Source organism: Diabrotica undecimpunctata, chromosome 3, assembly GCF_040954645.1.
Source record: "Diabrotica undecimpunctata isolate CICGRU chromosome 3, icDiaUnde3, whole genome shotgun sequence".
NCBI lineage: Eukaryota > Metazoa > Arthropoda > Insecta > Coleoptera > Chrysomelidae > Diabrotica > Diabrotica undecimpunctata.
In genome coordinates, this window is record NC_092805.1 from 60447789 (window position 1) to 60475560 (window position 27772).

At 32.2% G+C, this 27772-nt stretch overlaps 1 protein-coding gene across 1 annotated transcript in view; it reads left to right on the top strand.

Annotated features, from left to right (window-relative positions):
* The window catches only part of LOC140436841 (probable chitinase 2), a 37747-nt gene extending 20380 nt beyond the window's left edge, over positions 1 to 17367 (top strand). The window contains exons 5-7 of the mRNA XM_072525978.1: positions 5437 to 5566; positions 14368 to 14553; positions 16981 to 17367. Of these exons, the coding sequence (XP_072382079.1) occupies positions 5437 to 5566; positions 14368 to 14553; positions 16981 to 17259 (595 nt within the window). The 3' untranslated portion in view covers positions 17260 to 17367. The remainder of the gene's footprint in view (positions 1 to 5436; positions 5567 to 14367; positions 14554 to 16980) is intronic.
* Positions 17368 to 27772: the final 10405 nt, after the last annotated feature.

A 27772-nucleotide genomic window follows, 5' to 3' on the forward strand; every position in this document is an offset into this window, starting at 1 on the left:
TACTAGAAACCAATTCGCTAAGAATTTTGCTTAGTTGAGGAGATATGTTGTGGAATGCAATTTTTAGATTCCCCATGCCTCTCTTAACATCTTTATCAACGTCTGTTTTACCTTGCAATTTTTAGAAGGCACAGATTAAAGCGGAATTCTTGAATTTGGTTTCGAAAATTAGTCTACGATTTTATTATCAGATGTCGCTACATTGCGTCTATACGAAGCCATGTTATAGTTGCTTCCTAAGACAGAAAAGATTTATTTCACGTTCAGAGCGTTTGCAAAAGCCGTTCTGATGAGGCCTATTGGGCCGAAAAACGTATAAACGGATGCGCAAGCTCCCTGTACGTAAAACAAAATCTTAACTGTCTTTTCCTTTTTAAAAAAAATTATATTTATTTGTATATTGTATATGATTTTAAGGATTTCTTATAATTTTATCACTACATTTATTTTTTTTACATTAGGATGACAAGATCGTTAAAACACAATCTTCTTCTTGTAGTGCCTATCCGTTTCGGATGTTGGCGACCATCATGGCAATCTGTATTTTTCAAATTGCTGCTCTAAAAAGATTTGTGGTTATTATGTTAAACCGCATACATAGATCTTTCAGCCAGGAAATCCTTCACCTTCCTGGTCCTTGTTTTCCTTCTACTTTTGCTTGAAGAATTAATTGCAGCAACTTATATATTTCACAGTTATAGAATAAAATAGAAACACGCTTTATTGTCACTGAAAATTGTACAATTTTATTAACAAAGCTTAGGAAAGTAAAAAAAATAACGAGTTCGGCCATGACAAAAGTTGTAAACAAGACGTTTGTCTCAGCTCTTGATATTTTTGTGTTAAACTGTGAATATTAGACCTTATAAATTACAGTTATGTCGTTGGATGTAACTATACCGAACGTCTCTTCAAAGAGCAAATCTTATTCCTTGGCAGCATCACAGCAGAAATTTCCTACTAAAGATCAAGTAATTATTTTTAGTGCTATAAATAACGCCCGTCTTCAGGATTATTTAATCAAAAAAATATTTTATTCTCTTCTGAGATGAATTTACGGAGAAATATGGTTTTCTTAAAGTGCCAGAAGTGACAAATTTCAGAAATACAGTTGGTCGTTGATCAGGAAGTTCTTTGCTTTTTAAAGTTTTACGCAATTTGTTAAATTATATTTTTTTATGTTAAATTGTAAAATTTAAATTTTATTATTTAAAATTAACATATGGCGACTAGAGAGGTTATAGAGACCTGGACAAAGAATTGAGAAATCAAGTAGTTCCCTTAATAATACGATATGGCGAAATCGACATATTAAAGTCGAGATAAAGTCAAGAATTTATAAAGCCAGTTAAGACCAGTAATAGCATATGCCTCAGAATTAAAACAAAACAACGGGAACTCAAAAATTGCTGGAAATGCAACGATAAGAGTACAGAGAATAATAACAGGAAATACTCTGAGAGCTCGAAAGGGGTGTGAAGACATTAAAATAACATTTAACGTATAGTGTATAAACGAATACACTTAACAGAAGAAAATATCTAATATCCACATTGTAACGAATATATCTTGCCTACCTCAGGGTAATAACATAGGGATTGAAAATGGGGGACAGAAACTATGGGGGCGAAGATAGGGCAAGCAAAACAATCGTTACTTGTGCGAACGGCACTCAGGGGGTTGTTGGAGAGCTGGGGTCGTGGATAAGTTAAAATAAATGGCAAGGGGGTTGAGATTGGGGCAACTACAAAAATATAAAACCAAGGGACATGAATCTCCTAAGCAAATGGGCAAATAAAGACAAGAAGAAATACCTCTAGCTATTTAAATGGGACGCCGCTTCGAGAAAACTTCCTGCTGGAGGAAAGAAAGTTTCTTCCTTCCTAAAATAAAGAAACACAAACAGGTTAGGAGTATTTCTAAAATAAATAAAAAAATGGATCAGAGAAACAAATCAAAACGTTTATTTTTTATAAACGTTTATCAAAACATTTTAAAATTCATTTGCAAACAGAAAAACGAAAATATTCCACCGACAGGGGCGTCTTTAGAAATTTTGAACATATAAATATTTCGTAGTTAAAAAAAATTTAAAACGCTACAACATAAGCGGAATGGAGGAGACTCGTGTCCTTTTTGTTATTTCCATTCTCTGTTCCTAGCCACAAGTGTGATTAAGCACCTACTCATATTGAACCTATCTTAACTTACTTAAGTTAAGCCTAACTTCCTTGATTTTCTTTCTAGTAGATCTGTAATATAAAGGCTAAACAACAATGGGGCTAGTACAGACCCTTGTGGTAAGGTGTTCCTAAGTTTCTTCAGAAAGACTATGTCGGTGCCCATAATTATTTAAAACGACTAATCATAAGCACGCTATATATCAGGTGTGCTATTGATTTTCAGGCTGTGGGACATCAAGAGGTCAACAAATGTTTCTATGTTTTTAGTTTTCTCCAAAAAACTTAATTTGGGTAGTGAGTAACTACCATAACATTGTTGAATTCTCAAACGTTTGCTTGGCAGTTCTTCAAAACCTCTGATATGTCTTCATTACAGAAAGTAGCGAAGTGTCTAGTTTCTGTGGTTTAAATTTTGGTCTAGTTGAGGTCCTGCTTCGTCTTAATTCTATATACTTTTTCTTTTAGTTTTCTTGATCTACTTTTTCTTCTTCTTGTTCCTCTTTATAAGCAATTTTGCTTGTTCTTTGGCAGATTAATACCTCTATGGAAGGTGTTCACTCCATCTTTTGCAAGGTAGTCCGATACTTCTTTTGCCGATTGGTGACTTATCTCTTGCTATTTTTACGATATGGGTCTCCTCCATTCTGCTTATGTGGTTATTTTATTCTTTTTTTGTATTTTGTGTTCATTCATTTATAACTGTATGTTACATTTTCTTCTAATGTCTTTACTTCTCTTTTGATATCTAAGTGTATTTCCTGTAATTCTTCTTAGTACCTTATCTCTGCCATTTCCAGTAGCCTTTGCCATGTGGCTATATCGGGTCTTGTTTTTGCAGCATATATCATTATTGGTCTTACATTGGCTTTGCAAATTCTTGACATTATTTCATTGTTTTCTTAATATATTTTCTGAATGTGAACCTACGGCATCTAGTCTTACAAATGTTTTTAATTATCATCTGTGCTGATTGCTTTTCTCTCTAGATTTCTTAGAAATAGCTGTTTATCTTGTATCTGTTTATCTGACTTTTTAGAGTGTCCGTCTACTATTGCCGTCTAGAGGGATCCAGGCTGTAAGGTAGTTTCTCCATTATTTTTTTATCGCCTAATTCAATGAAGTTCTGGTTATTTGGGGATCAGCCAAGGATGCATTATTGGTAAAAGCCTCTTGGTATATTCCTGTTAGCCTTACTAATCATAGTGCAAAGAAATATCTTGTTAGTTTTAGTGGTAGACAGTATTCACCCCAACATTTTTTCAGGTTTTAGCAAAACCTTACTGCCTGTGTTGAAGTTCCTTCTTGGATTAGAAATAAAAGTGATAAGGTAAATTTGATTTCCTACCCCTATTACGACTGAACAGTATTGACTGTGTGCAAAGCCGTGTAGAGCTCTTCGTAATACAATAAAAGATAGGTGTTTCGTACAAGACCAAATACAGATCAAGGTTGTATTCCTTTCTATCCTTCTATTTATGCTAAACGTAAATTGGAATTTTGGATTAAATATAAGATGTATATATTTTATTATGCTTTGCCATCTGCATCATTTTCTCTGTACCTACCCTATTCATTATGCCTGTTTTAATCTCCAACGTACACATTAGGTTCGGGTTGTGTTTAGATAATTGGAGCTGACGAAGAGTAGCAGGTGACTTATTAATATTGGAGGCCGTTATACTTAAACTTTTTTAATGCCATTATGAATTGCCAGAGTCGATAGCCGTAGAAATTAGAGAAAGAATTTTGGTTTGTTTAAAATATGTGACTACTTCGTAAAATCGGTAGAACCAGCAGCAGAAGTCGATGTTGAAAGTTTTAATAAATATTGGCCTTTAGCAAAGCTTATGCTTTTTATGCTTATTTTACAAATTTAAGCAATAAGTAAGAGTTTTTTAGTTAGAGGATTCTGAATTTACTTTGTTTGGCTTCGTATCTGGTTTGAATTCGCAGAATTTTTCTTATTGTCAGAAAGTCCTAAGATAATCTTACTACCTGTATATCTCAGTAGGTGACTTATATAAAGAAGAAATCACAAAAAATCCAGTACTCAACTAGTATAATGAAACTGAAAGGTTTGTTTACTTTACCACGCTTTGAGCTTACATAGGTTTTTATACTTGCAGTTCTTTCATACACTCCGAAAAATGATCGCATTTAGCTTAGGAATGTTTCTAAAATGCCCAACACCTCCTGTGTTTTCTTAGATAAGTATACCTTTTTTCGGTGTTGTTAGCGGCATATCTTGAAAATATTTTGGATGGATCGCAAAACAAACGCACAAGTTCTCGAGCAACTAGGAAAGTAATGCAAAGTTTTAAATTCCACAAAAATCAGAAAGTTGGTATACTTGAGGAACATTATGAAAGGTGAAAAATACGACAAAAATAATCAACAAAATTATAATTGCCAGAATGATTTCCAATTTCAATAGGAGCGAAACTTGAAGAAGAAGAATTTATTTATCTGTGTCTATAATTGAGTCATATCCAGTCCTAGTTCTCAGATGCGAACTAGAATTTTGTTTTGTTATAATTTGAAAGACTAGTTATGTTTTTACTGAAGAAAAACGTTATTCTCCATAATAAAGTAAGACAATATAATTGTTTTGTATACCTATCTAGGTTATTAACAGTGGTCATCAATCAGCCTATATTTTTCCACTGCTGAACGTAGGCCTTGCGTAAAATTTTACACCTATTTCAGTTAACAGTGGTGTACTTATTAAAGCTTTTGTTGATCTATTCCTTCAAAATTTTAAGTAGATTTATGATTTTCTATTAAGAAACTAGCTGTTCGTTCTTTATTTTGTGTTAAAACCTAAAACTTTCACTTGTCTAACTTACATACACATTTGCTCATGTCCCACAAGTGATTTTGCATACCTTAGTATTCTATCGTCATAATACTTTATTTATGTGAATTACTTTTTATGACGCACTAGGACAGAAGATAAATATTACTTATATTTGCTTTAAGGGCTATCAGAAGTGGCATTTCAAAAATATGAAGTATTTTATTAATATATGAATTATATTTTAATTAGTCAAAATAATAAGACAACATTTAGAAAACAGACGACAACAGGATAACTAACCAAGTTGTTTGTTGGTCATAAACATCTCAGAGACAGAAAGAAGAATGAGACTAATCGAAAAAGGAGACCTGCTCTTCCATGTTTTTCATTTATGCCTAATTCTTTGGATTTTTTTATTTAATACGTTATGTCTACTAATGTTTTAAAATATTTTAGATATTTGGATATGTTAAACATTATGACTTATGATTATCATGGTGCTTTCGACAACTTTATAGGACATATTGCACCTCTACATGCTTCATCAGTGGATTACGAACATGGACATAACTCAACCTACATTGTTGTAAGTAGATGAACTTTGATTATAAATAAATTAATTTATTATTATGTAAGGAGTTACTAAAAAATTAACTAACAATAGTTCCTCGACCACATCTTATTACAGCGTGTTTCAAAAGTTTGTCACTAATATCATATAATGTCTTTCTATTCCTTTTTATTGTCACGTTCGCATTTTTATTATCTGCTTATATTAACTTCGATCAGTTTATCCAATAGTATATCCAACAAATTTAAATTCAAGTTTTACCACTTGCTCTGCCGTATCCACGATTTTGTATATTAGTATTAATCACCATAAATACAAACAGGACTAAACGCTGGTTAAATATTTTATTTTTAAGCTATTTTGGGTATCTTTGTCAGTATAAAACTTAATCTGCCAAACATTGCCCAGATCATCTTAATTAGTCTTTTTATAGATGCCGACCAATTTTCATTAATATATTCATTAACTTGTTCTATTTTGTCTTGTATGACAGTGATCGAGTTATCTATTTGTATATGTCATAGTCTCCGTTTTACTGATTCTTTAGTTACTTCACTCTCATTCCTATTTTTTCGGCTACGCTGTTTAATTTCTCCGAACTTCAACCTTTTTCTTTCAGTTGAAAATTTTATTAAATGTAAACAAGCTAGTGAACACGCTAAGAAATTATTGAAATCGAAAGCCAAACAAAGCTGGGTTGATTGGTGCTCAAAATTAAATAAACAAACGTCGCCTACTTCGATTTGGAATCAAGCGAAAAGGATGAACAGGAAAAGGGTCAATGCTCCATTACCACTAGAAGATTCGTGGATAGCAGAGTTCTTCGACAAAATTGCACCACCATATGTGAACAATCACGAAGATTTAATGTTATTCAATTCGAATCATAGCCATTTTCTCTTAAAACCGTTTACTATGCTAGAATTGGACTGTGCCCTTAGTGATCGTCCTAACACTTCTCCTGGTTATGATGAAATCAAATATATTATGCTATTTAATTTACCAAATAATGCAAAAGAGTTACTTCTAAATATTTTTAATCAGATAATTAGAGAAGGTTCTAACATTTCGGCCTTCAAACATATTATTGTCGTTCCTATTCCCAAACCTGGGAAAAATCTAAAATTACTTGAAGCTTACAGACCCATATCTTTATTATTTTGTGTACAAAAAACTCTAGAGAGAATACTTAAGGCTAGGCTAGAATGGTGGTTACTAGAGCAGAACCTTCTACCCAAAGAACAATACGGATTCAGGAAAGGTTTAGGTACTTGGGATGCATTGGCTTCCCTAGTTGTAGACACAAACAATTATTCCCGGAACAATTACGTACCGGCATTATTTCTTGATATAGAAGGTGCTTATGACTCTGTGTGTCTAACAGCACTCAAAGAAAAAATGACAATTTGCCGATAGTATTGTTAATCTTTATTCAAACAGATTAGTTTATTTAAGAAAAGAACAAATGCTCATAGGACGCAGAATCGTAAACAAAGGATTACCTCAGGGTTCTGTATTGAGTCCTATCATGTTTAATTTGTACGTAGCGGATTTGAACAATATTAAAATAATTAACATACCATTCAACATCATACAATACGCAGATGATTTCTGCATTTACACAGAACACAAAGAATATAAAAAAGCAATTAAAAACTTGGATAGTATCTATCAACTACTTAAAAAATGGCTTTATAAAAACAATTTTGAATTATCTTGTAACAAATCTCAGGTTTGCATTTTTACCAGACATTATAAACCTAACGATCAAATAATTAAATTAGGAGAGCATCAATATCCCCAAAAAAATAAGATCAAATATTTAGGGATGAGACTTGACAAACATTTGACTTGGAAGGATCACATTGAGGATATGTTAAACAAATGCAACAAGGGAATAAATTTTCTTAAATCAATTAATAAAAGGTGGTGGGGTGCTGATGTAGACGTAAATTTATTATTCTACAGAGCGTATATTCGCTCCATTTTGGATTACGGAAGCATATTTTATGGATCAGTCAGTAATGTATTGCTAAATAAAATTAACGTAATACACAATTCAGCTCTACGTACATGTTTAGGTGCTATGAAGTCCACACCAATTCAACCCTTGTATTTGGAAGCCTTGGAACCACCTTTAAATATCTGACGAAACTTCCTGACCGAAAAATTTCTGGTAAAGACATATATAAAAAATCAATCGTTATACACAAAGCTCATCACTCTGAATTGCTATGATTTGTCTACTAAATATTGGGAAAAAAAGAAATCGCCTTTAGTCTGCGAAGCTTTGCAACATAATATGGAAGCATTAAAAGAGATAGATGAAGCTACGTATACACTTCAAAACATTTCATATGCAACATATCATGGTTCAAATTCAGATATCATGGTACCAAAATATAGTGACAGTATACACATAAATAGAAAGATTATTCACTCAATATTATCAGAATTCGAAAACTCCGTCGTTATATATACCGATGCCTCCAAATCATCAAACGGCACTGGATGCGCTTTTTTTATTCCATTGGAACGAATAGAGCGCACATTTAAGTTGAACTCCCAGATCTCTATTCTTACAGCAGAAGCTCTTGCAATATATGAGGCCTTACTTTATACAACAGAAAGTAACTCGGACCATATAGTGATATTATCAGATTCTTTATCAGTTTTGACCTCTATTGGGAAACCGGGATTGCCAAATACGTACAGTTACCCTTATATTTACAAAATTAAGGATATCAAACAAAAGTTAGTAACAAGGGGCAAAAATGTACTTTTTGTTTGGATTAAAACATGTAGACCAATTAGCAAGAGAAAGTATTATGTCTGGTAGAGAAACTTCGCATAAAATCACGGCTTGCGACTTTCTGGCTTCCTTAAAATTAAGATTATACCAAAGGTGGGATAATATATGGAAGGAATATTCCATTGTTAGCCCAAATAGATACACTTCTCTTCAAACAGATATTCCTAAAACTCCTTGGTATAAGTTTTTTAATGTACCTAGAAAATATGTTACCACGATCATAAGACTGAGATTTGGGCATGCTTGTTACCCCAAACATTTATTTAAACTTAAGGTTTTAGATAATGATCAATGTGAATTTTGTACAGAAGAAGGAAACCTAGATCATATATTTTTCAGTTGCCCCAGAAATACTATAACTTCATCCAGAATAATAAATAATTTACATAAACACAATATATTAGTCCCTTGGAACCTTCAGTACCTATTATCATTAGACTCGAGAGCAGTGTATGATTTATTAGTTATGTTTTTAAAAGATAGTAAAATAACCATGTAAATAATTATACATTAGTTAATAACGTAACTTTTGTCTCTAACCCAATTGTTTAAATTCCTTTCTTACCGTGGCCTAGTGTTGTATGTAAAAAAAATGCCTTGATGGGCCCCTAGGCGAGAAGAGAGTGACCCTGTTTACCTGTTTACTGTTTTGTATATTTATTTTAATATAAACTCAAACTATTTTTTACCATGTTGAGTCTGGCTGAATGACTAAAAGTATATGCCAAAAAAAAAAATCAGAATTACATGTCAACGTATCGCAGATGATTAAGATTTTGTCTCATCATTTTAAAACATCGTTTTCTTCTGTGTAGTTCTTTAAAATCATTCCCCAACTACCGTCTAAATAATTTTGAAAACATTATGTTTACTTATCTATGCTCATTGAGTATCATGATCCAGTATGCTCATGATCCAGTATACCCATCTCATGAGCATCTTCATGTTGTTCTGTTGTTCTCATTTTACAGAAATTATTATATCCTAAGCTCCCACCACAGGATCATTACGTTCATAACATAATTATTAATCAAACTCACATTTTTACATACAACTAAAATTAGGAGAATAGATTGATAGTAGCTTGCCAGTCAAAAAATGTCCACAAATATTTTTAATTCGATTAAAAGTAATTAATTTTTGACAAAAATTTTAGTTCATTCATTTATTTCATATTTTTATATCAAATTAAAGCTATTTTTTTTTTCTTAATATGATTATATGAATTTGCCTGAGAAAAGATGGTCGAAAATTGAGGTTGTCAGCTGTTAAAAAAGCGAGGTATCAAAAATAAAATAAAACACAGATAGCGCGCAATGCTACTGGTTTAAAGTATCAGTTGTGTGAGCTTTTAAAGCATGCGTCGATAGATATTTAATAATATACATATAATCACTTGCGCTGCGCTCTGACTCTATTTTACTTTATCTTTGATACCTCACATTTTTAACAGCTGCCAACCCTAATTTTCTATTAATGTTTCTCAGACATTATTATATTATTGCATTAAGATAAAAATTAGCTTTAATTTGATATAAAAAAAAACATGCATATATACGTTATGAGCAGAGTATTTTATTTAAAATAAATGAACGAAATAAAATATTTGTCAAAATCTAATTACTAATACGCAAATTAATTAAAAATATTTGTGGCCACATTTTAACTGTCAACCTACTAGCAATGTATTTTCCTAATTTCAAATGTCTGTAAAAATGAGAGTTTGATGAACAACGTTAAGAATGTAGTGATCCTGCAGTGGGAGCCTGTACTATTAGAAATTTTATGTGTATAACAAGTATTAATTAATATGAAGTATTAACTGTATTAACTGTTAATATGTAATATTATTTGAAATAATTAACGTGTCAAGATTGTGTATTGTGTAACATCGAATAGTTGTACAATTGTTTTGTAAATGTATCCTAATTATTGAGGTACAGGTGCTGAGTAAGCAGTTGGACTGCAAGAATGCATTTATAAATTTAATTAAAGAACAAAATTTAAGAATTAGAATGAAATATAATTTCGTTCAATAAAGATGTATTACTTAACATTTAAAAAAACCTTACCTACTTCCAGATACCTCATAATCCGAATGCGCAGTGTCCAGTGAGAAGAACTGTGCTTACTCTGAGTTCAGTTTTTTAAGTTTTTTACATAGAGGACAGAAAGTTGCTTAACTTAAGCTCAAAATATGTTCTAAGTAGGTTACATTTAGTTTATTTTCCTATTTTTAAGTTTCTTCCACTAAGCGGTTCCTTGGAACGCATCTGCTAACAAAGTGTTAGCTTAATCTTTAGTAATTCCATTACCAACAACTACTTTATGATCTACTATCCATAACAAAGTTACTATGTTGTACTTTTCAAGCTTCTTAAGGGATTGTTTAGCATACCAAGCTGTTACTGGCTCATAACTTAAATATTTATTAGTGTTCAGTGTTGCTTAGCTGTCATAGGTAATAAATAGCCAAATGTATGCCTTTTTAGATACTTTTAAGCACAGAAATCTAATGAAAACGGTTCTGCTTGAAATAGTGTACTTCTAAAGTATATTGATAATCGGTATTAGGTCCAGTAACCCCTACTCCTGTGGCAGACGTAGCTCAGTGGCTAGGTACTAGCTTACCAAACAGGAACCTGTGTTTAATCCCGGAACAGACACCAGATTTTGACAATTTCTCATTTAACTCAGCCACCGCCGTCTTTTGGAGGGCACATAAAGCAGTATACCCCAGCTATGTAGGTAATCGTTAACAATAAAAACCTGAAGATAACGCATTGACAATGTGCATTGAGCCAAAATCAAAAAACCAAAACCAAAATCAAAAAAAGCTACTCCTACTAGTTCCTGTGTTTTTGGCCCAGTATAATACGTAAGGGCAGTTCCTGTAATTTTAATGATGTAGCTATGTACTAACTCACATTGGATTATATATGATCATATTTAGTGTGAGTGTAAAGTCTTTCTTCACAAAAGTAAAGATGTTGAGTTCACAAACGTGAATGAGTTTAAAATTAAAGATTCTCTGAAAATCTCCAAATATCCAGACAGGTTTCCGCACTTGAGGCACTGAGCGCATGTTAGCCTAACTTCATTTTCTAGAACGATCATTCCTATATATATATATATATATATATATATATATATATATATATATATATACATATATATATATATATATATATATATATATAAACTAAGGTACACTCGAAGAGTGGTGGGTTTTTCGGTCAAAGTGGAGAAATAAAAGACAAAGAGGTTGGCTACTTCATCTATTTATTGAAGACGTTTCGCTTTCTGCTCAGAAAGCATCATCAGTTCATCTAAAAAGAACAATATGAAACCAAACATCCATAGAGAAGTTAAAAAAAAAATGTGTGTTACCTTACACAGACATGTAGCAATCAATGATATTAAAAGTATAAAAAAGCTTCCGAAACTGGACATTTAGAGTTAAAGTTGTATAAAACAATTAATTGAAACTAGGAAAAGTTTGCAATTAAACAACATTAGCACAGCAAAAGAACATGTGGTAAAAATACATGTATATAAAAAAGTTATTATAAAAACTTAAGTAAAAAACATTAAAGTTTATTTTGTTGTATAAAAGAACTAGAAAGATCATGAGTGCACTTCCAACAATTTATTTATAATCAATTAGATTTTCATTTTAACTTTAGGTATCATTATTAAATTATTTAAGATTGATGTAGTAATTAAGATAAAAATAAAGTTACTTTGATAATTAAAGACAACTTCTTTGTCTTTTATTTCTCCACTTTGACCGAAAAACCCACCACTCTTCGAGTGTACCTTAGTTTATTTTGGATTGACGGTCGTACTCCTTTTCTCGATATATATATATATATATATATATATATATATATATATATATATATATATATATATATATATATATATATATATATATATATGTGTAGAGGAGGCAGGTCTAGTATTATCTCTTAAGATGTAGTGGGGAACGAACTCCTTGCATTCGTGATTTCTACACAACGAGTCTTTAAACTTATTGCAACTTTGTTATGACCTTTTTCTGCGTTATATTCCTCCAATAAAAGAGCGCATAGTAAGATATGCTAAGAACTACAGGTCTAATAAATATTATTATATGAGCAGTAGATCATTTTAGATTTCAGACTTCATGGTTTGTCACAAACTCTACAGCTTGTTGATAGGGCCTTAATGATGGTTGTAGTGGTTATATTTGCAAAGTGTGCATTTTACATGTTTTAGAATAAGTACGACAATATATAATTAATATATATTATCCTACTTAACTCCTTTCATCTAATAATTTTGTTCCATTCATAGTCGAACCTTATGTTAATTACCTCGTATTAGTGAATAAAATAAGTGTTAGTTTATTAAAATTTACTAAATATATCGTAGGTGCTTTTAATTCTTTCAAATATCAGGTTACTAAGGTACTTATCAAGTTAAATAAATCTTGCATGGGAGCTACTACATTTAATGAGAATTAACCACCATTTTGATTTTAAAATTTGATATTTAAAATTTCGATTTCCAGTTCGATATTGATTTCAAAATACAAAAAAATAAACACACGACTTCTTTTTAATTTGTTACTAAAATAAAACCAAGTTTTTCATGAGATCAGTAATTAATATTATTAACTGCGAGGCATAGGGATATAGCTAAATATTAAATAAACAATAATACAACAATTATACAACTATATAAATCTACTAAGTCACATCTCCATTAACAATGAACACTATTTTTTTAATTTTTAAAAAAATCGAAAAATACTGAGCGCTATTTTTTAACTGGAATATTTAGGGGATTTTTATATAATGGGCTTATTGTCTCCTGGTTATCGAAACATGTCATGACTGCATCATTCAGCAAACAAGGGACTTTTTTTATTCATTTCAATATTTTTTATGTAGTTACTACGACATTTATAAAAGATGGGTACAATCGGTCAAGTAGTTTTTGAACAATTATATTTGTTTATCCATTTGGGAGAACAAAGGTCATTTTCAAATGGCTGTACAGAGGCTTTGTCAATACTTTATAAGTGTTTTGTATAAAACTTAAGAGGTCGCTGGTTAAATGATATTAGATAAATAATTATAAAGTAAAAATGCGATATTTTGTTTGTGAATAAATTAGCGACAAATAGCAAACACAACTGTCAGTAAATTAAGAAATTAACTGGTCTTACTCATTATTGATGTTTGTACAAAGAATATAGACTTACCCCTTGAAATATTGATGTGTTCTTAGCCAGGGAAATCTCGTTGATACCGCGTCGGGGCGCCCGCCGACGCTCGATGGCGAGAACCTATAACACACTAGGTTCGTTTGGTTCGCTGTCTGGGGATGAAGTGTCGAGATTGCAGGTCAGAAAAAAACCTTTTGGCCGTTGGGTGGAAGAGGATACATCAATAAATCACCCTATTGTATTATGATTTTGAATGCGATAATTTAAGTTAATTGAGACCGTAATACGAAACCGTACACTTGTGTGCATATTTGTGACACGGAATACAAAAGAGAAGTCAAATTCTCCGTACTTAAAACATAATAAATGAGACAACCAGTTTAGCAATTTTACAGGAAGCAATATATTTTACCAAAGTCGTTAGAATACATAGTATTGAATTAGATCACATTACAGTACCGTAACAGAAAAATATTAAATGTAAAAATATGAAAACAAATAGTATATACTTTCCCAAACAATAAGGTCTCAATTTTTTTTTGTTTTTTGAAAAACCATCTTAACTTTCAATTGTCTACTTATACAAAAATTTTGGTACTTCAATGGTACTTCAACAGAATAAGGTACCATTACCATTATATTAGAAATAGCCTTAACTCATTTGGCACAGTATATTATATGACTGTTTGCTTAGATGTTGATCTATTTTGCATAAATTTTCAAGCAGTTAAAATTAAAAAAGATAAATCTAAGCTCTTCCATAATTAACAGATAATTTCTGTGTTACAGGCTACTGGTCTTGAATATTGGTTATCTCTGAATGTTGATCCGGCTAAAATAAATATGGGTGTTGCTACTTATGGTAGAACATTCACTCTTCTGGATCAAGATCACACTTCACTTTATGATCCTGTTGCTGGACCCGGAGAGAAGGGACTTTACACAGGAATGAAAGGTTCTTTGGGGTATCACGAGGTTAGTATTAATAAATTAAGCACTTTAGGTCTTTATAGGTACAACTAACAGAGTAACAGCACTTTTATTAATTCAATAACAACTGACTTTAACCCATTAGCGCCTAAGTTTTTTTTTGAAAATCTTTACTTTTAGGGTTAATTAGATGAAAATGTTAGCTCTAAAATATATATAAATATATATATATATATATATATATATATATATATATATATATATATATATATATATAAATATATATATATATAAATATATATATAAATATACATATATATATATATATATATATATATATATATATATAAAATTAAATGGCGCCAAATATATGGCGTAGGAGGACAAATTAATGAATTTGTCCTCCTAGGCCATATATTTGGCCATTTAATTTAATAAAGCGATAGCGGCTTTCGCTTAAAGATTTTATCTTTTACATATATATATATATATATATATATATATATATATATATATATATATATATATATATATATGTATATATACATATATATTTCCATTTTTACCTTTTCCAGTTCCTTCTTCTTCTTCATCAGCTTTTCCCTTTTCAGGGGCCGCTGTTCCTCCATCGCTTCTCTAGCTCCTACATCCATGTGTTAATCAATGTTTGCATTTTATTTTTTGAATTTGCCATTAGAAACATGTAGTCTGCATAAAGAACATCGCAACCTTTTACTGAATATAGATTCCTGTACCATAAAATTATGTCAAGATTGGCTCTTTTCTCAGATTTTCTTTAGTTTTGTTCGTTATAATTATGAATAAGAGTGCACTCAGACTAATGTTCTGTTTTATCTTTCCTTATCTCAATTTTTTCAGATCTTTTTTTTTTGATATATGTACTTTCGCTATAGGTGGCTTTAATTGATGTTACTAGTTATTCTGGTAGTTGTATCTCCTCTAAGTGACTCTTCATTTCTTTCTTATTTACCGTGTCAACATCTGCTCTTAGACATAAAGCCTGAGAACAGCTCCATGCCCTCCCCCAATCTTCTGTATCCATTTCACCATTCTCACTACTAAAATGTTATCATTTATTTATATTCCTGGTCTAAATGCTGTTTCTTCTGGTATATCCGCTAGGTAATTTCTCAATCTGTTCTTTAAAATTTTTATACGTAACTTAAAGTATTCTTGTGTGAGAAACATTGCGCTATAATTTGCACATGGTGTTTGATCTTTCTTTTTATGGGTTGAAATAAATAAGTTTAAACATTGCTATATCGATGTGAGTGTGAAGCGAGCTTAGTTAACTTATTAGAGAGTTATAGTTGTGTGTCCTGATGTCCTGAGGGGCTTGATATGTTTGTTTGTGATAACTTTTAAAAACTATGGAATTGTGTTTTCTTGAGAGTAAGTAGACGAGATTTTATAGTGAATTTTAGGCGAGGGAATATTTTACAACCAACCGTTTTATGGCTTTCTAGTTTTGTAAACTAGAAAGCCATAAAAAGGCAATAATAGTTATTTATGTATCAAGGGTATTAAATAGACGTTTATGCCCAGATGGCGACGATATTACAAACCCGAAGTCCTCTGGCCCGAGGGTTTGTAAGTCGCCTGTAATCTACAAATAAATATGTTCTAAAAAAATTCGAAAATTCGATTTCATTTTGACAATATATTTACTAGTGGACATTCTATCGTCCTTGTTATGTTGCTACGCTGCGGAAATGCTGTCAAACGTGTCAAACTAAAACCGTGAAAATGCAAGACTTTTTGAGATCCCGAACCAAGTTCCTAATAAGTTATCTTTTTGTTTATATCTTTATGCCCGTGCAGGCCATAAAGTACACTATTACGTAGTTGGTAACTAAGCAATATAAACACAATAATAAACTAGTATGACATAAAATATTTTACAACCAACCGGTGTGTAGGAAGACTTGATTTTAGACCTAGTTTTAGGAGCGCATCATATCTTATGTAAATATTATTTCTGGAAATGTATAAAAAATGGTCTGATTTATGAGGTAATAAATTGGTTACAAGACATTTAACGATACTTTGACTCTTTGTGATAATGAAAATATGTCACAGAGCCGTAACAGAGATTGATGCTCGTATTTTTAAGTCCCTTTTATTTATGTCTTATCTTGTTTAACTTATTTTGGTAATCAAAGTGCCGTTTTTTCAACTGTTGATCATTTTGTTATTATTGATTTTGTATATAGATGTTTTAATTGTAATCTTCGTTTTGCGGATAATTTCAGAGGTTAAATTCTAAAAAAATATATTCATGTGTTCTTCGCTTATAGATATCATATATTTAAATTTCTAGTTTATTTTTCTTCCTTTAAAAATCACGTTATTACATGATTTTATTGTTCATTAGGTCTACATTCATATTTCATGACTTTTTAATTCGTTAATCACATAATTTAAACGTTATATATCTGATTTTGATTTCAGATCTGCGAATTCTTCTCGGGTTCTGATTCTACTTACTACTGGGATGAAGAACAAAAAGTACCTCACAGAATTTACAACGATCAGTGGATTGGTTATGATGACGAAAGATCAATATCATTAAAAGTTGACTTTGCCGTAAGCAAAGGCATTGGTGGGATTATGGTGTGGACCTTGGACACTGACGACTTTACGGGACAATGTGGAGAAAAATACGTTTTGGTTAATACTATTAAAAAAAGGTTGGAATATCATAAAAAACAAAAGAAGGGAAACCAATGAATTAAAATATTATTGTTAAAAACGTAATTTTTTATTTGTAAAAGTTTCTCACTTTAGTTTATAGTTTGTATAGTATAGTATATTAAATCCATTTAGTTTATATAATAACATTTTTTTATTATTTTGATCAATCAATTTAAAATTGTTTTAATTATTTCTGATAATAATTAAGAAAATAATATAGATACACTGGATTATTAATCCTAAATGTTTCTATCTTATATATAATAGTCACACAAAGATCACTAGCACTATACCTAAGGAACTCATCTTTCAAATATTCTCCGATATGATATAAATAATTAACGGAGATTAAATATGGTTGACTGGTATATTAAAAATTGTACAAGAAAAAATATGACCTCGGTTCATAGGATAGACAAACAATTTCAGTGAACGCTACACGGTGCAATGTTTCAAGCTGAAATATTTACAATCATGAACCGATAATTTTATTAACCCCTTTTCCGATCAAGAAAAAAAAATTAAATATAAAAAACAATATATTTTTTTTTATAAACAACAGTAAAGTAACACAAAGTTATTAAATAATGGTGTTGCGTATACGCATGAATGTGCAAAGTTCACAAATATAAATTGTTTGACGTTTACACACACTACATCTATGAGAATCAGTTCTGATGATATAATTCCCAGTTTAATCAATCCTCACTTAACTGGGTGGTTCTAAAGGAAGTACCCTTGGGATGAAGTTCCTCATTTTCAGAAGTCGGATAGCGCTAAATGATTTGAAATATGGTTGTGGCATTTTATTTTCATGCGCAGTATTGTACAATTTAGAAGTGTTTACAGGAGTATTGTTAATTGCATTTATAAATAGTGGCCAACACCATTTCTTACACAAAAAACGGGATCTATAATTTGCTACATCATTATCATTCAAATCTACCCCTCCTAAAAAGGTCCCACATAATCGTGGATACTCATTGCTCTCACAATGGAATTATCGTTCCATTTTAACAAAGAAATTTAAGTTGATTCCTCAAACTGTGAATCATATGAGCCCCTCTCCTATTTTAAGAGCAATTTACTTGGTATCAAAGGACAGTTAATTATTCGGTTTTCGCGAATAGTACCTGTGGCGAAGAATTCTTGGGCTTTCTAAAGAGACAACAGGTTGTAAGACTCGAAAAAGTTATCAATAAAGATATTATGATTCTGAACATTTTTACATATAACTAAATTTCAAGGACCACACTTGTGCCAAGTCCAAGAACTTTTCTTTTCCGCAACTCCCGCGTAAGGAATGTACTGATAAAGGTATCCACTCGAACAAAACGTGCACCAAATCTTAAATCCAAAACGAACAGCCTTGCCTTTGATGTACATCTTTTAAGATTGTCGGCCAAATTAAGGAACCATTTTCTCATTTTCTCATTATTAGACAAGTCACGTAAAAAAGTGATTCAAAAATGAGACGGAGTTATGTAAATTTTTCAGTTACATCCAGGTTGTCATTATCGCCCAAATGTAGGTTACGCTTTATTGATCTGAATTTATTTCGGCTCATACATTTTGTGACAATATTTACAGCTTTTACTCGTCTAAGGACTAATACATCTGCGGTAATGTATGGTAGCCTGACAAAAGTATAATTTTTTCACAAAAATCCGGCAGTTCTTCTCGTGATAGATTAAAGTCGTGTCTGGGATTCTTCCGTGAGTATTTTTCCAAAAACTAAATAATGAAATCCATTAAAATATATAATATATAATATATAATGAAAGATCCAAATCAATAAACGTATATATATAAAAAATATATCCAATGGTGACAGGCACTGTAATTCGCCTTTCAATTCTTGAATTTGTTCCTTCTCTTTAGATGTGGGTAGATTTTAGTGCACGAATTGTCCAGCTCGTCAAATCGGTTTACTACTTACTGCCGTTGGTTCTAAGACTTCTTGACGTTATTTTGCTAAATCTTGATTATCAAATTCATTATCTAGATTGTCTGGGCCCAAAGTTCCTACTGTCCTGTTAATATTCTGATTATTATTTGCAAGGTCCTCTGCGAAATCGTCCTCGTCTGCCAGTTAATTTACCTCGGCTGAAATGTTTACAGCGCCAATTTGCTCTATAAAGAATGAAAAATTTGGTGTGTAATACTTAACAGAAAAATACAATGTTCAAAGGTGCTCAAAAATCCAAGAATACACTAACCAATATTATCGCTCAACTCATGTCAAAAATTTCGGCATATTTTACGTAAAATAAATCAAAAATACGCACTCGAACTCGATCAGGTGAACAGTTGTAAAGTATATCTAAACAAAAGCAATACGCAACATAATTTATAATCTAATTTAGGGACGAGGAAGGTCATGTAGATCAAGCATTGTAATATGAATTTTTTATTATATTTAATAAAAAGTTACCAAAACTTTTGAAAAATACCAAAATTTTAAAAATGATTGATTTTTCAATATTTCAGAACAACATGTAATAAAATTCGAATTTTTGGGACTTTTCCACCAAAAGTACAAATGACGAATTTTCGAAAATTTAGTGCCATTTAGCGGTACTCTGCGGCTTTTGTTATAAGCTTTTGGAACAAGAGAAATCCTTAATCATAAGAGAATTTACAAACTGGATATTCCTCTATGTCCCATTGTCAGTGTATACAACTACCTTACAAAATCATTGGCCAAGTACTTGGCGAAATCTGTACAACCTCTCGCCAAAAATGCTTCATCCTCAGTCAAAAATTCTTTTTATTTCATCGAACTTCTTAAACAATACCCAATCTCACCGTCAGACACTTTAGTAAGTTTCGATATGTTTCACTCTTTACAAACATTCTTATAGATGAAACTCTAAACATTCTGAAGACTAAATAGAGTATCCAGCTAGACCACTTATCTCTCATTAAAAATTTTGTATATCCAACACTTAAGGCCCCCATACACGTTCATGTATACTTGAACAGTATACATGCACAAGTTTATTGCACATGTATACTGGAACGTGTGTTGGGCAATACTTTCACAAGTATGTTAACTGTACGAGTGACATGAGACTTGCGGATATTTTGGGATTTGTGCTTATGCATGTCAAACTTGCGCAAGTGTAATTGAGCGTGTGTGTAAAAGCCTTGAACAAGTTTGAAACGGTTGAGTTTTGATCATTCATGTAGACGGATGATATTATTGTTTCTGCTAGACTGGTACAATACGAGTTTGGTTATGAGTCACATAAAAATGGACATCGAGAATGTCTCGAAGAATTTATTTCGATTTACGGATTTAAGGAAATTGGCCCAAAAGCAGATCGTGACGCAAGGAGAAAAAAAAGTAGACACTACGATAAAGTCTAGAGCAGCCACTGACGAAATATAAACGCCCAGTTTATGATATTTTATTTTGGTATGTTGAAGTTTTTGGGAGAAAATATATTCCCAGGAGTTCGTCCTCAAACTTGAAAAACAAATGCTGTAAGTATATAGAATTTCGAATCACCTTGTTTGTGTTAAAACACCAAAATATATTTTCAATCCTTTTGCATCGTTGGAATTGATAATATAAACATTTCTGGTCTATTTATAATAATTTTAATTTCACCTTTTGATCATAAATGCCGCCTGACATTGCTTGTCAAATAAATATTTACGTAGATTGCTGAGAAAGTTATGCGGAGAAGAGAATTACATCACTCTACGATGAGTCGTTGAAGTGGTCACTTCATCGTTTATTCCTGATTTTCATCAAATTCGTTATTGTTTTTCGTTTTTGTCATGGAAATATAGTGTATTGTAGTAGTTGAATGTGAAGTTTAAGTAAAAGTAAGGATTGAAATCTTAAGGGGAAAAAATTGGCGTACGTAGTCAAAAAGCCGGCAATTTTTTTTGTGGAAAGGTGAATTTAATTTAAAAATGCGATCTGGCAGTTTTTTGTTGAGTTAATTACCGATTTGTTCGTGCTGGTTTTATTTGAGAGATTTGTAAACAGCGTTACAACAATTTAAGAGGTCTACATGGTTTTCAAGCAAGAACGAGAGGCCGATTTTTGAAGATTGCAGTTTGATAATTTGATGCCCGAATCCAGTGCCCGACTTCCAAATAATCGTCTATTTGGTTTCCTGGTCATTTCAGACCATTTTGCAGCTTTAGTGAGACACAGTTGTGTGTGTTTGCAGTGTTTCAATTTAATTCCGATCCTAAAAGCTTTCTTAAAGGAAATACATTAGCCAGTGATACCAGGTACCTTTTTTGGTTAAAATTTTTCAAAATAAAAATAGACATTTTTTATGACAAGTTAGAAAATTGTAATAAATAAAATTATCGATACAAGTTTTATCGATTGGCTAATAATAATATTATTCTTCTTTTAAATGGAAATAATTTTAAAATTTTAATTATCATTTCAAAAAGTTAAAAGTTTAAATATTTAATTTCGACATATGACAGTTACTATTATCTCTTTGATATTTGGTACATAACCATAAATTATGAATTGTTTTGTTTCTATTTCAAAGGTTAGCCAGTGTGCGTTCACACAGACCGCTATGGCGCGATCAGCGATACTATGCTTTGCTATGCTATGCGTTACATAGCAAGCTATTATCTGTGGGTGTTTCAATACAATGATCTGCTTGTAAGCTAGTCGCCACCGTAGTCTTTTCTGTGTCGAACGTGACGATGGAAAAAAACTGAAATAAATATTGGCGGAAAATTCATTGTTAAAGTACAATATTTATTATACAAACAAGTGTTTAAATAGAAAACGTAAATGGGTTCATAAAATTAATAGGGAGAAGGCGACATTTGGAGAGTTTCATCATTTACTTGCCAAACTAATTATGCATCCTAATAAATTTCGAGAATATTTTCGGATGTCTTTTAAAACGTTCGACTACATTCAGAGAGGTATACCTTCTTACGTAGAGAAAATGCACACAAACTGGAGGAAAACAATAGGCGTTAAAGAACGGCTTACAATAACTTTAAGGTAAGTTTAAATATTAAAATAGTATATCCAATATCTTCAAAAAATACCGGTCCCATTCGCACACGCTCACACTTCAGAGTTAAAAACTTACATAGAACTAATTACATTTCCTTGGGAAATATAAATAGTGGGGTGTTTATCCAATATAGTCTCTCAATGGTGCAACACTATTATAATCCGTCTAAAAAATACACAAGAATAATAGAGAATGGTTTTATTAGTATACGTACACATCTTTATAGTTGCTGTAAATCAGATAGGGTGGAATCTGACGTACGTGAACTAAAAGAAATCCCTGCAACTATACTCATATGGGATTGCTCGTGTTGTTGTTGTTGGTTGTGAACAGTACAATTATACAGAAGCTCTTGCATCTTTCAACGGAACCACATTTTAGTGTCCTTACGCTTTCTTTTTAAAGGTGGGTAGAAACTTATTAAAAAATTATAATCTTCATCATTATTATGTTTTGAGTTAGTTGCAGAGTCTAGTAACTCTAATTTTTTTTCTTCCAAAGGTATGAATCGCTGGATATCCAAATCATTTGGGATGACGTATTAGGTTGGAGTTCTTTGTTACCTAATGAAGTATTGTCGTTAGAAGTTTCCGTATTACCCAAAATATTCTTCAGTTAGAATCCCATTATCTTACGATAATAGGTCATACTCACCATTAAGTGAATCGCTGTGAACATTCTCACAGCGATTCACTTACATTCAGCGACACAACATCATATCATTTACTTCAGTTGATGGTAGATTACCAGTCATGTTGCGACATGCCATTAAATCTTTTAAGAAAATTAAACTTTTATAATATACCCAACTGTGTATTTATAGGTATTGTTTATTAATAGCATCAGCAGCATTTAGCTTTTATTATCTTGATAGTGGTGATATTTGGGTATTTGAAAGTGGAAAAATAATTATTATCTATTAACAACATTCGTTAACATTTTCATATATTATACAGAGTTATGTTTAAATACAGTTTTGATAACACATACATACTAAACTAATCTTCTTGGTGAAGTTTTTATTTTCGGACAGAATGTTTTTCCAATTACAAATACCTCAAATAAGCAAGAGCATATATAGTGACCTAATTATTAATAACCATTAAGTAATATTAACTTGTCACTTCTAACTTTCACTGCAACCCCAACCCATAATTTGACCGCTGGCGATAGAATCAAACATTCTTGAAAACCAAACCGAAGCGCATACTAGCCGCTATTAGCATCGCATCGCATCGCACTAAATCGCGCGCTATTTGAACAAGGTACTTAAGATACAAGTGTTTGATATCATCGCATAGCGAAGCATCGCATCGCTGATCGCGCCATAGTAGTCTGTGTGAACGTACACTAAATGTAAGCTCCGTTAAAAAATCCAGATATTTTCAATTGAATAATAATTAAAATTCCTATAGCGTCCCCAACGTCTAGAATTTGTTGTAAACCGATAGTACCATGGTAAGTAGCTTTTAAATTTTATTATTATGATTTGTAATAACAGTATAATAGTAAATATATAATATTTCTCTTTATACCAAGTGTAGTATTATTTCCTTTAAAAAGATTCTCACCCTTTTATATTGTTTAGGAAAGAAAAACCTTTCTTTCCATTCAGCAGGAAGATTCTTGTGATCAGCGTCCAATTTAAATCGTTTAGGAACCTTCTGGTGTTGTGTTGCCCAGGAAATCTATGTAAGTACTTTTTGATTTTCTTCCTTTGTAGTTACCCCTTTTCAGTCTCTTTTATTCACTTACTTATGACCCAGCTCTCCAACCAAACCAAGAGTAGCCGTTCGCAAATGTTCCGGTTTATTTGCTCACCCTATCTCCAGTCCAGTCATTGTTCAGTCCCTATTTTCAACCCCTTATAAGTGATACCCAGTGTGGTAGACAATATAACTGTTACAAGTATGAAATATTTTCATATTTTGTAAATATATTAACAAATGGCGTTATTTCGTATTAAAAAAAATTAAATATTTTTCAATGCATGTTGATTTAATTAATAAAATCGGTCTGCCAAAACACTTTCCTTCACTTGCAAAGTATTTTATAAATTCGTTTCGTATATCTTTGGCTGATACTGGCACATTACAAGAATAAGTTCGTTGTAAAGCTTGTAAATTTAAATTTTGCAATCCACTGGCGACTGAACCATCTGCTGTACTTTCAAAATCAAAACATTCATGTGGGACATAAACATAGGATATTCTTGACATCAAAAAGTTATGTAATGAACAACTTGCCATCACTACCGACTCAATATTTTTTACGTCAAAATTGATGGCTGTGTAAAAAATACGAAAACGGGCTGTCAGAATCCCAAATGTATTTTCAATATTACGACGAGCTCTACTTAATTTGTAATTATAAATTTTTTTCTCTGTGCTGTTCAGATCACTTTGCTCAAATGGTTTAAACATGTTGGTTGTTAAAGCAAAGGCATCCTCTGCTAGAAACACATATGGCAGATTTTTTTGTCCGACATCATAAGGAGGCGGAATATTCAGCACGTTCTTCTGCACCTTTTTAAAAAAGACTGTTTTTGAGAACACTGCCATCAAAGACCCGTCCCTTCGTACCGAAATCACGTAATAACAACTTATAGTTGACATCAGCATTATCCAGTAGAACCATACTGTGTGTGTTTTTCTAATTGTAGAAATATGAAGCGCTATCTGCTGGTGGTATGATCTGAGCATGTTCTCCATTCAAAGCACCTAAACAGTGAGGAAAATTCCACCTCGCTTCAAACTCATTCACTATCAATTTCCAATCATCTAACGGAGCATTCAGTAGATACAGGTGAAACACCAAATGTCGAGGAAGTTTAAGAGAAATCTTAGTCAACCTTGGCTCCTCTACACATGCTCCATTACAACCGAAATCGTCGACTTTAAAGAGTAGTATTACAGGGCGACCTTCCATCAAAGGAACATCTACAGAACAATGTAACAATGTCTTGAAATCCATCGAAGAACATTTCAAAAGACCCAAAATTAAAGACGATTGACATGAAATTAAAAAAAGTGTGTCCAGTAAACTTCTAGATTTACAAGATCGCACACAACGATTAATCGCAGAGACAATATTTAATGAAGCATTGTTTATATCTGAAACTGGCCAACTCACCTTGACCCATTGTATTAGTTCCTCTAGTGCCAATGTTCAGTCAACATACATTTACAGTAATACTACAAGCACACCGCTGGAGTTCTTATCTCCGAATAGTGCATCTTCGTCATCATTTACAGCTGAGACGACTATCTGTGAAGATGGTTCCACTAAGAATTCTAACATCTCCGTTCCTTCTTTTATATCTAATTTTACTAATTGTTGTTTTACTCAAATAAAATTCTTTTACTACAATTTTACTAATGTCAATTTAAATTGATTTATTTTTTTACCTTTAAATATTTTTTCAGCACTTGAGATAGTGCACGACATGTCTCAGGAATGATGTGGCCTAGTGCTTGGGGTGAGATTCTGGTTGAAAATTTTAGATTGTCGTAACTACTTCCTGTTGCAAGAAATCGTAAGGTTACCGTTAGTCTTTCGTGAGGACGTATAGCTTTTCGCATAATAGTGTCTGCTTTTTTAATTAAAGGAGTGACGAGTGAAAATAACTACAAATAAGTTTCTTCGTCCATTCGTAAATAATTATGCCAATCATTTTTTTCGTAATTTTTTAAGGAGAAGAACTTCTGCAGTAGCGGACAACACGTTGTCGTCGTCCTACGATTACATGGTTTAAGTTTAAACTGACGCACTTGTGCATGTATACTTTTACGTGTTTTGTCGAGCCATATATTTGGCATACTTGCACAATAAACTTGTGAATGTATACTGTTCCAGTATACATGAATGTGTATAAAGGCCTTTATTTCATCTTTCGAAATCAATTCTACAGACCAATAAATGGTACTCCAATGGGCTCTCCACTATCTCCAGTAATAGGCAAACTTTTTATGGAAGACTTTAATACTTAATTAAGCACTGTCCACATTATTGCTCAAACCTACATGTTGGCTACGATATATTGAAGATACATTCGTCATTTGGCCCCATGACAAGGATGCCTTAGTGTCTTTTCAAACGCATCTGAATGGTATACATCCTAGTATCCAGTTCACGATGGAGGTGGAAACTGATTTATCCCTACCGTTTCTCGACGTTATCATAAATAAAAACCAATACCAAGGTTTTTATTGCTCTGTTTATCGAAAACCCACTCATACCAATCGTTAATTGCATGCCACCTCTTACAATCCCCCTTCACAAATTAATACAGTCATTAATTCCTTTGTCAACAGATCAATACGCCATTGCGATGATGCAAGTAGACCCGCTCTAGTTTAAAACAAGCCCTCGTCCAAAACGGTTATGGTGAAAATGACATGAATAGGAGCATCCACAGACATCAATCTCCGATCCTATATAGGCCAAACAAATCGTAGAATAGAAAATAGCATTTATAAATATTCCATTTCTGTTCGTAATTCCGATTCAATTTCAGCTTTAGGTCATAACCATCTTTATACAGGTCACAAAATTAATTTTGAAAACTCCAGAACCATAGTCCCCATCTGCTTTTATAAACCAAGAATTATCCGAAAAGCAGGTCAAATTGTCTCAATAAAAGAGATGATGAGATTATTAAGAAAATATCGTCTACTCCACCCGCTAATAAAAATCCTACTGTCAGAAATGTTCGCGCCAAATTCTGCGCCAATCATCGTTCCAATCTCCATGCTAACTCCCACGCCAACCTCCACCCAAACCACGTCAGCCAGTAGCAGTAACGTATTGGTTAGTGATCAGTGTAGTAGTATCTGTAGGAGACTGAGACCTTGAAAGCTTTAAAGAAGACATTAAAGACGATGTCGAAAGCTCGGCGAAATGATAATCTATATATATTGTGTAATCAATCCCATTTACTAACATGTCCTGGCTAAAATTCTTTCCCCGGGCGGTGTTCCGGTCCTACTCCTTTCAGGAATTTCCAGAAATTCAGCAATTCTCCATATTCGGTGATTACCTTCGCGACATTGAACATGTCCAAATAATCTTAACCTGCTTTCTCTCTTTTATTTTAGCATCAATTTGTGCTACTTCTAGTTCTCAAATTTCCTGTTGATAAATGTGATGTGTCATTGCACTTTCTTCTTAGACTTACTAGTGGGGTCCAATGTACCATGCATATTTCTTATTGGAATAGGAAACCTGTCAATTACTATTCTTTCGTTAATTGATACAAGTACATGGTATATACATACATACAATACAACATGTTCAATAGTACCAGATCTTTAAAATGCCAAAGAGCGTGATATGCAACTATTTGTATTTACATCTATATTATAGACTACAAGCCCATGGAAGATTCTAAACCCAGTATGGATCATATATAAAACAATACTACAATATGATAAACTTTAGAAATTATGCCGTCAATTCTTATCGGTACAGATGTATGAAATTTTTTTATTTTCGGAAAACTTGTTTTCTCATTTTCGGCAATTTGTCGCAGT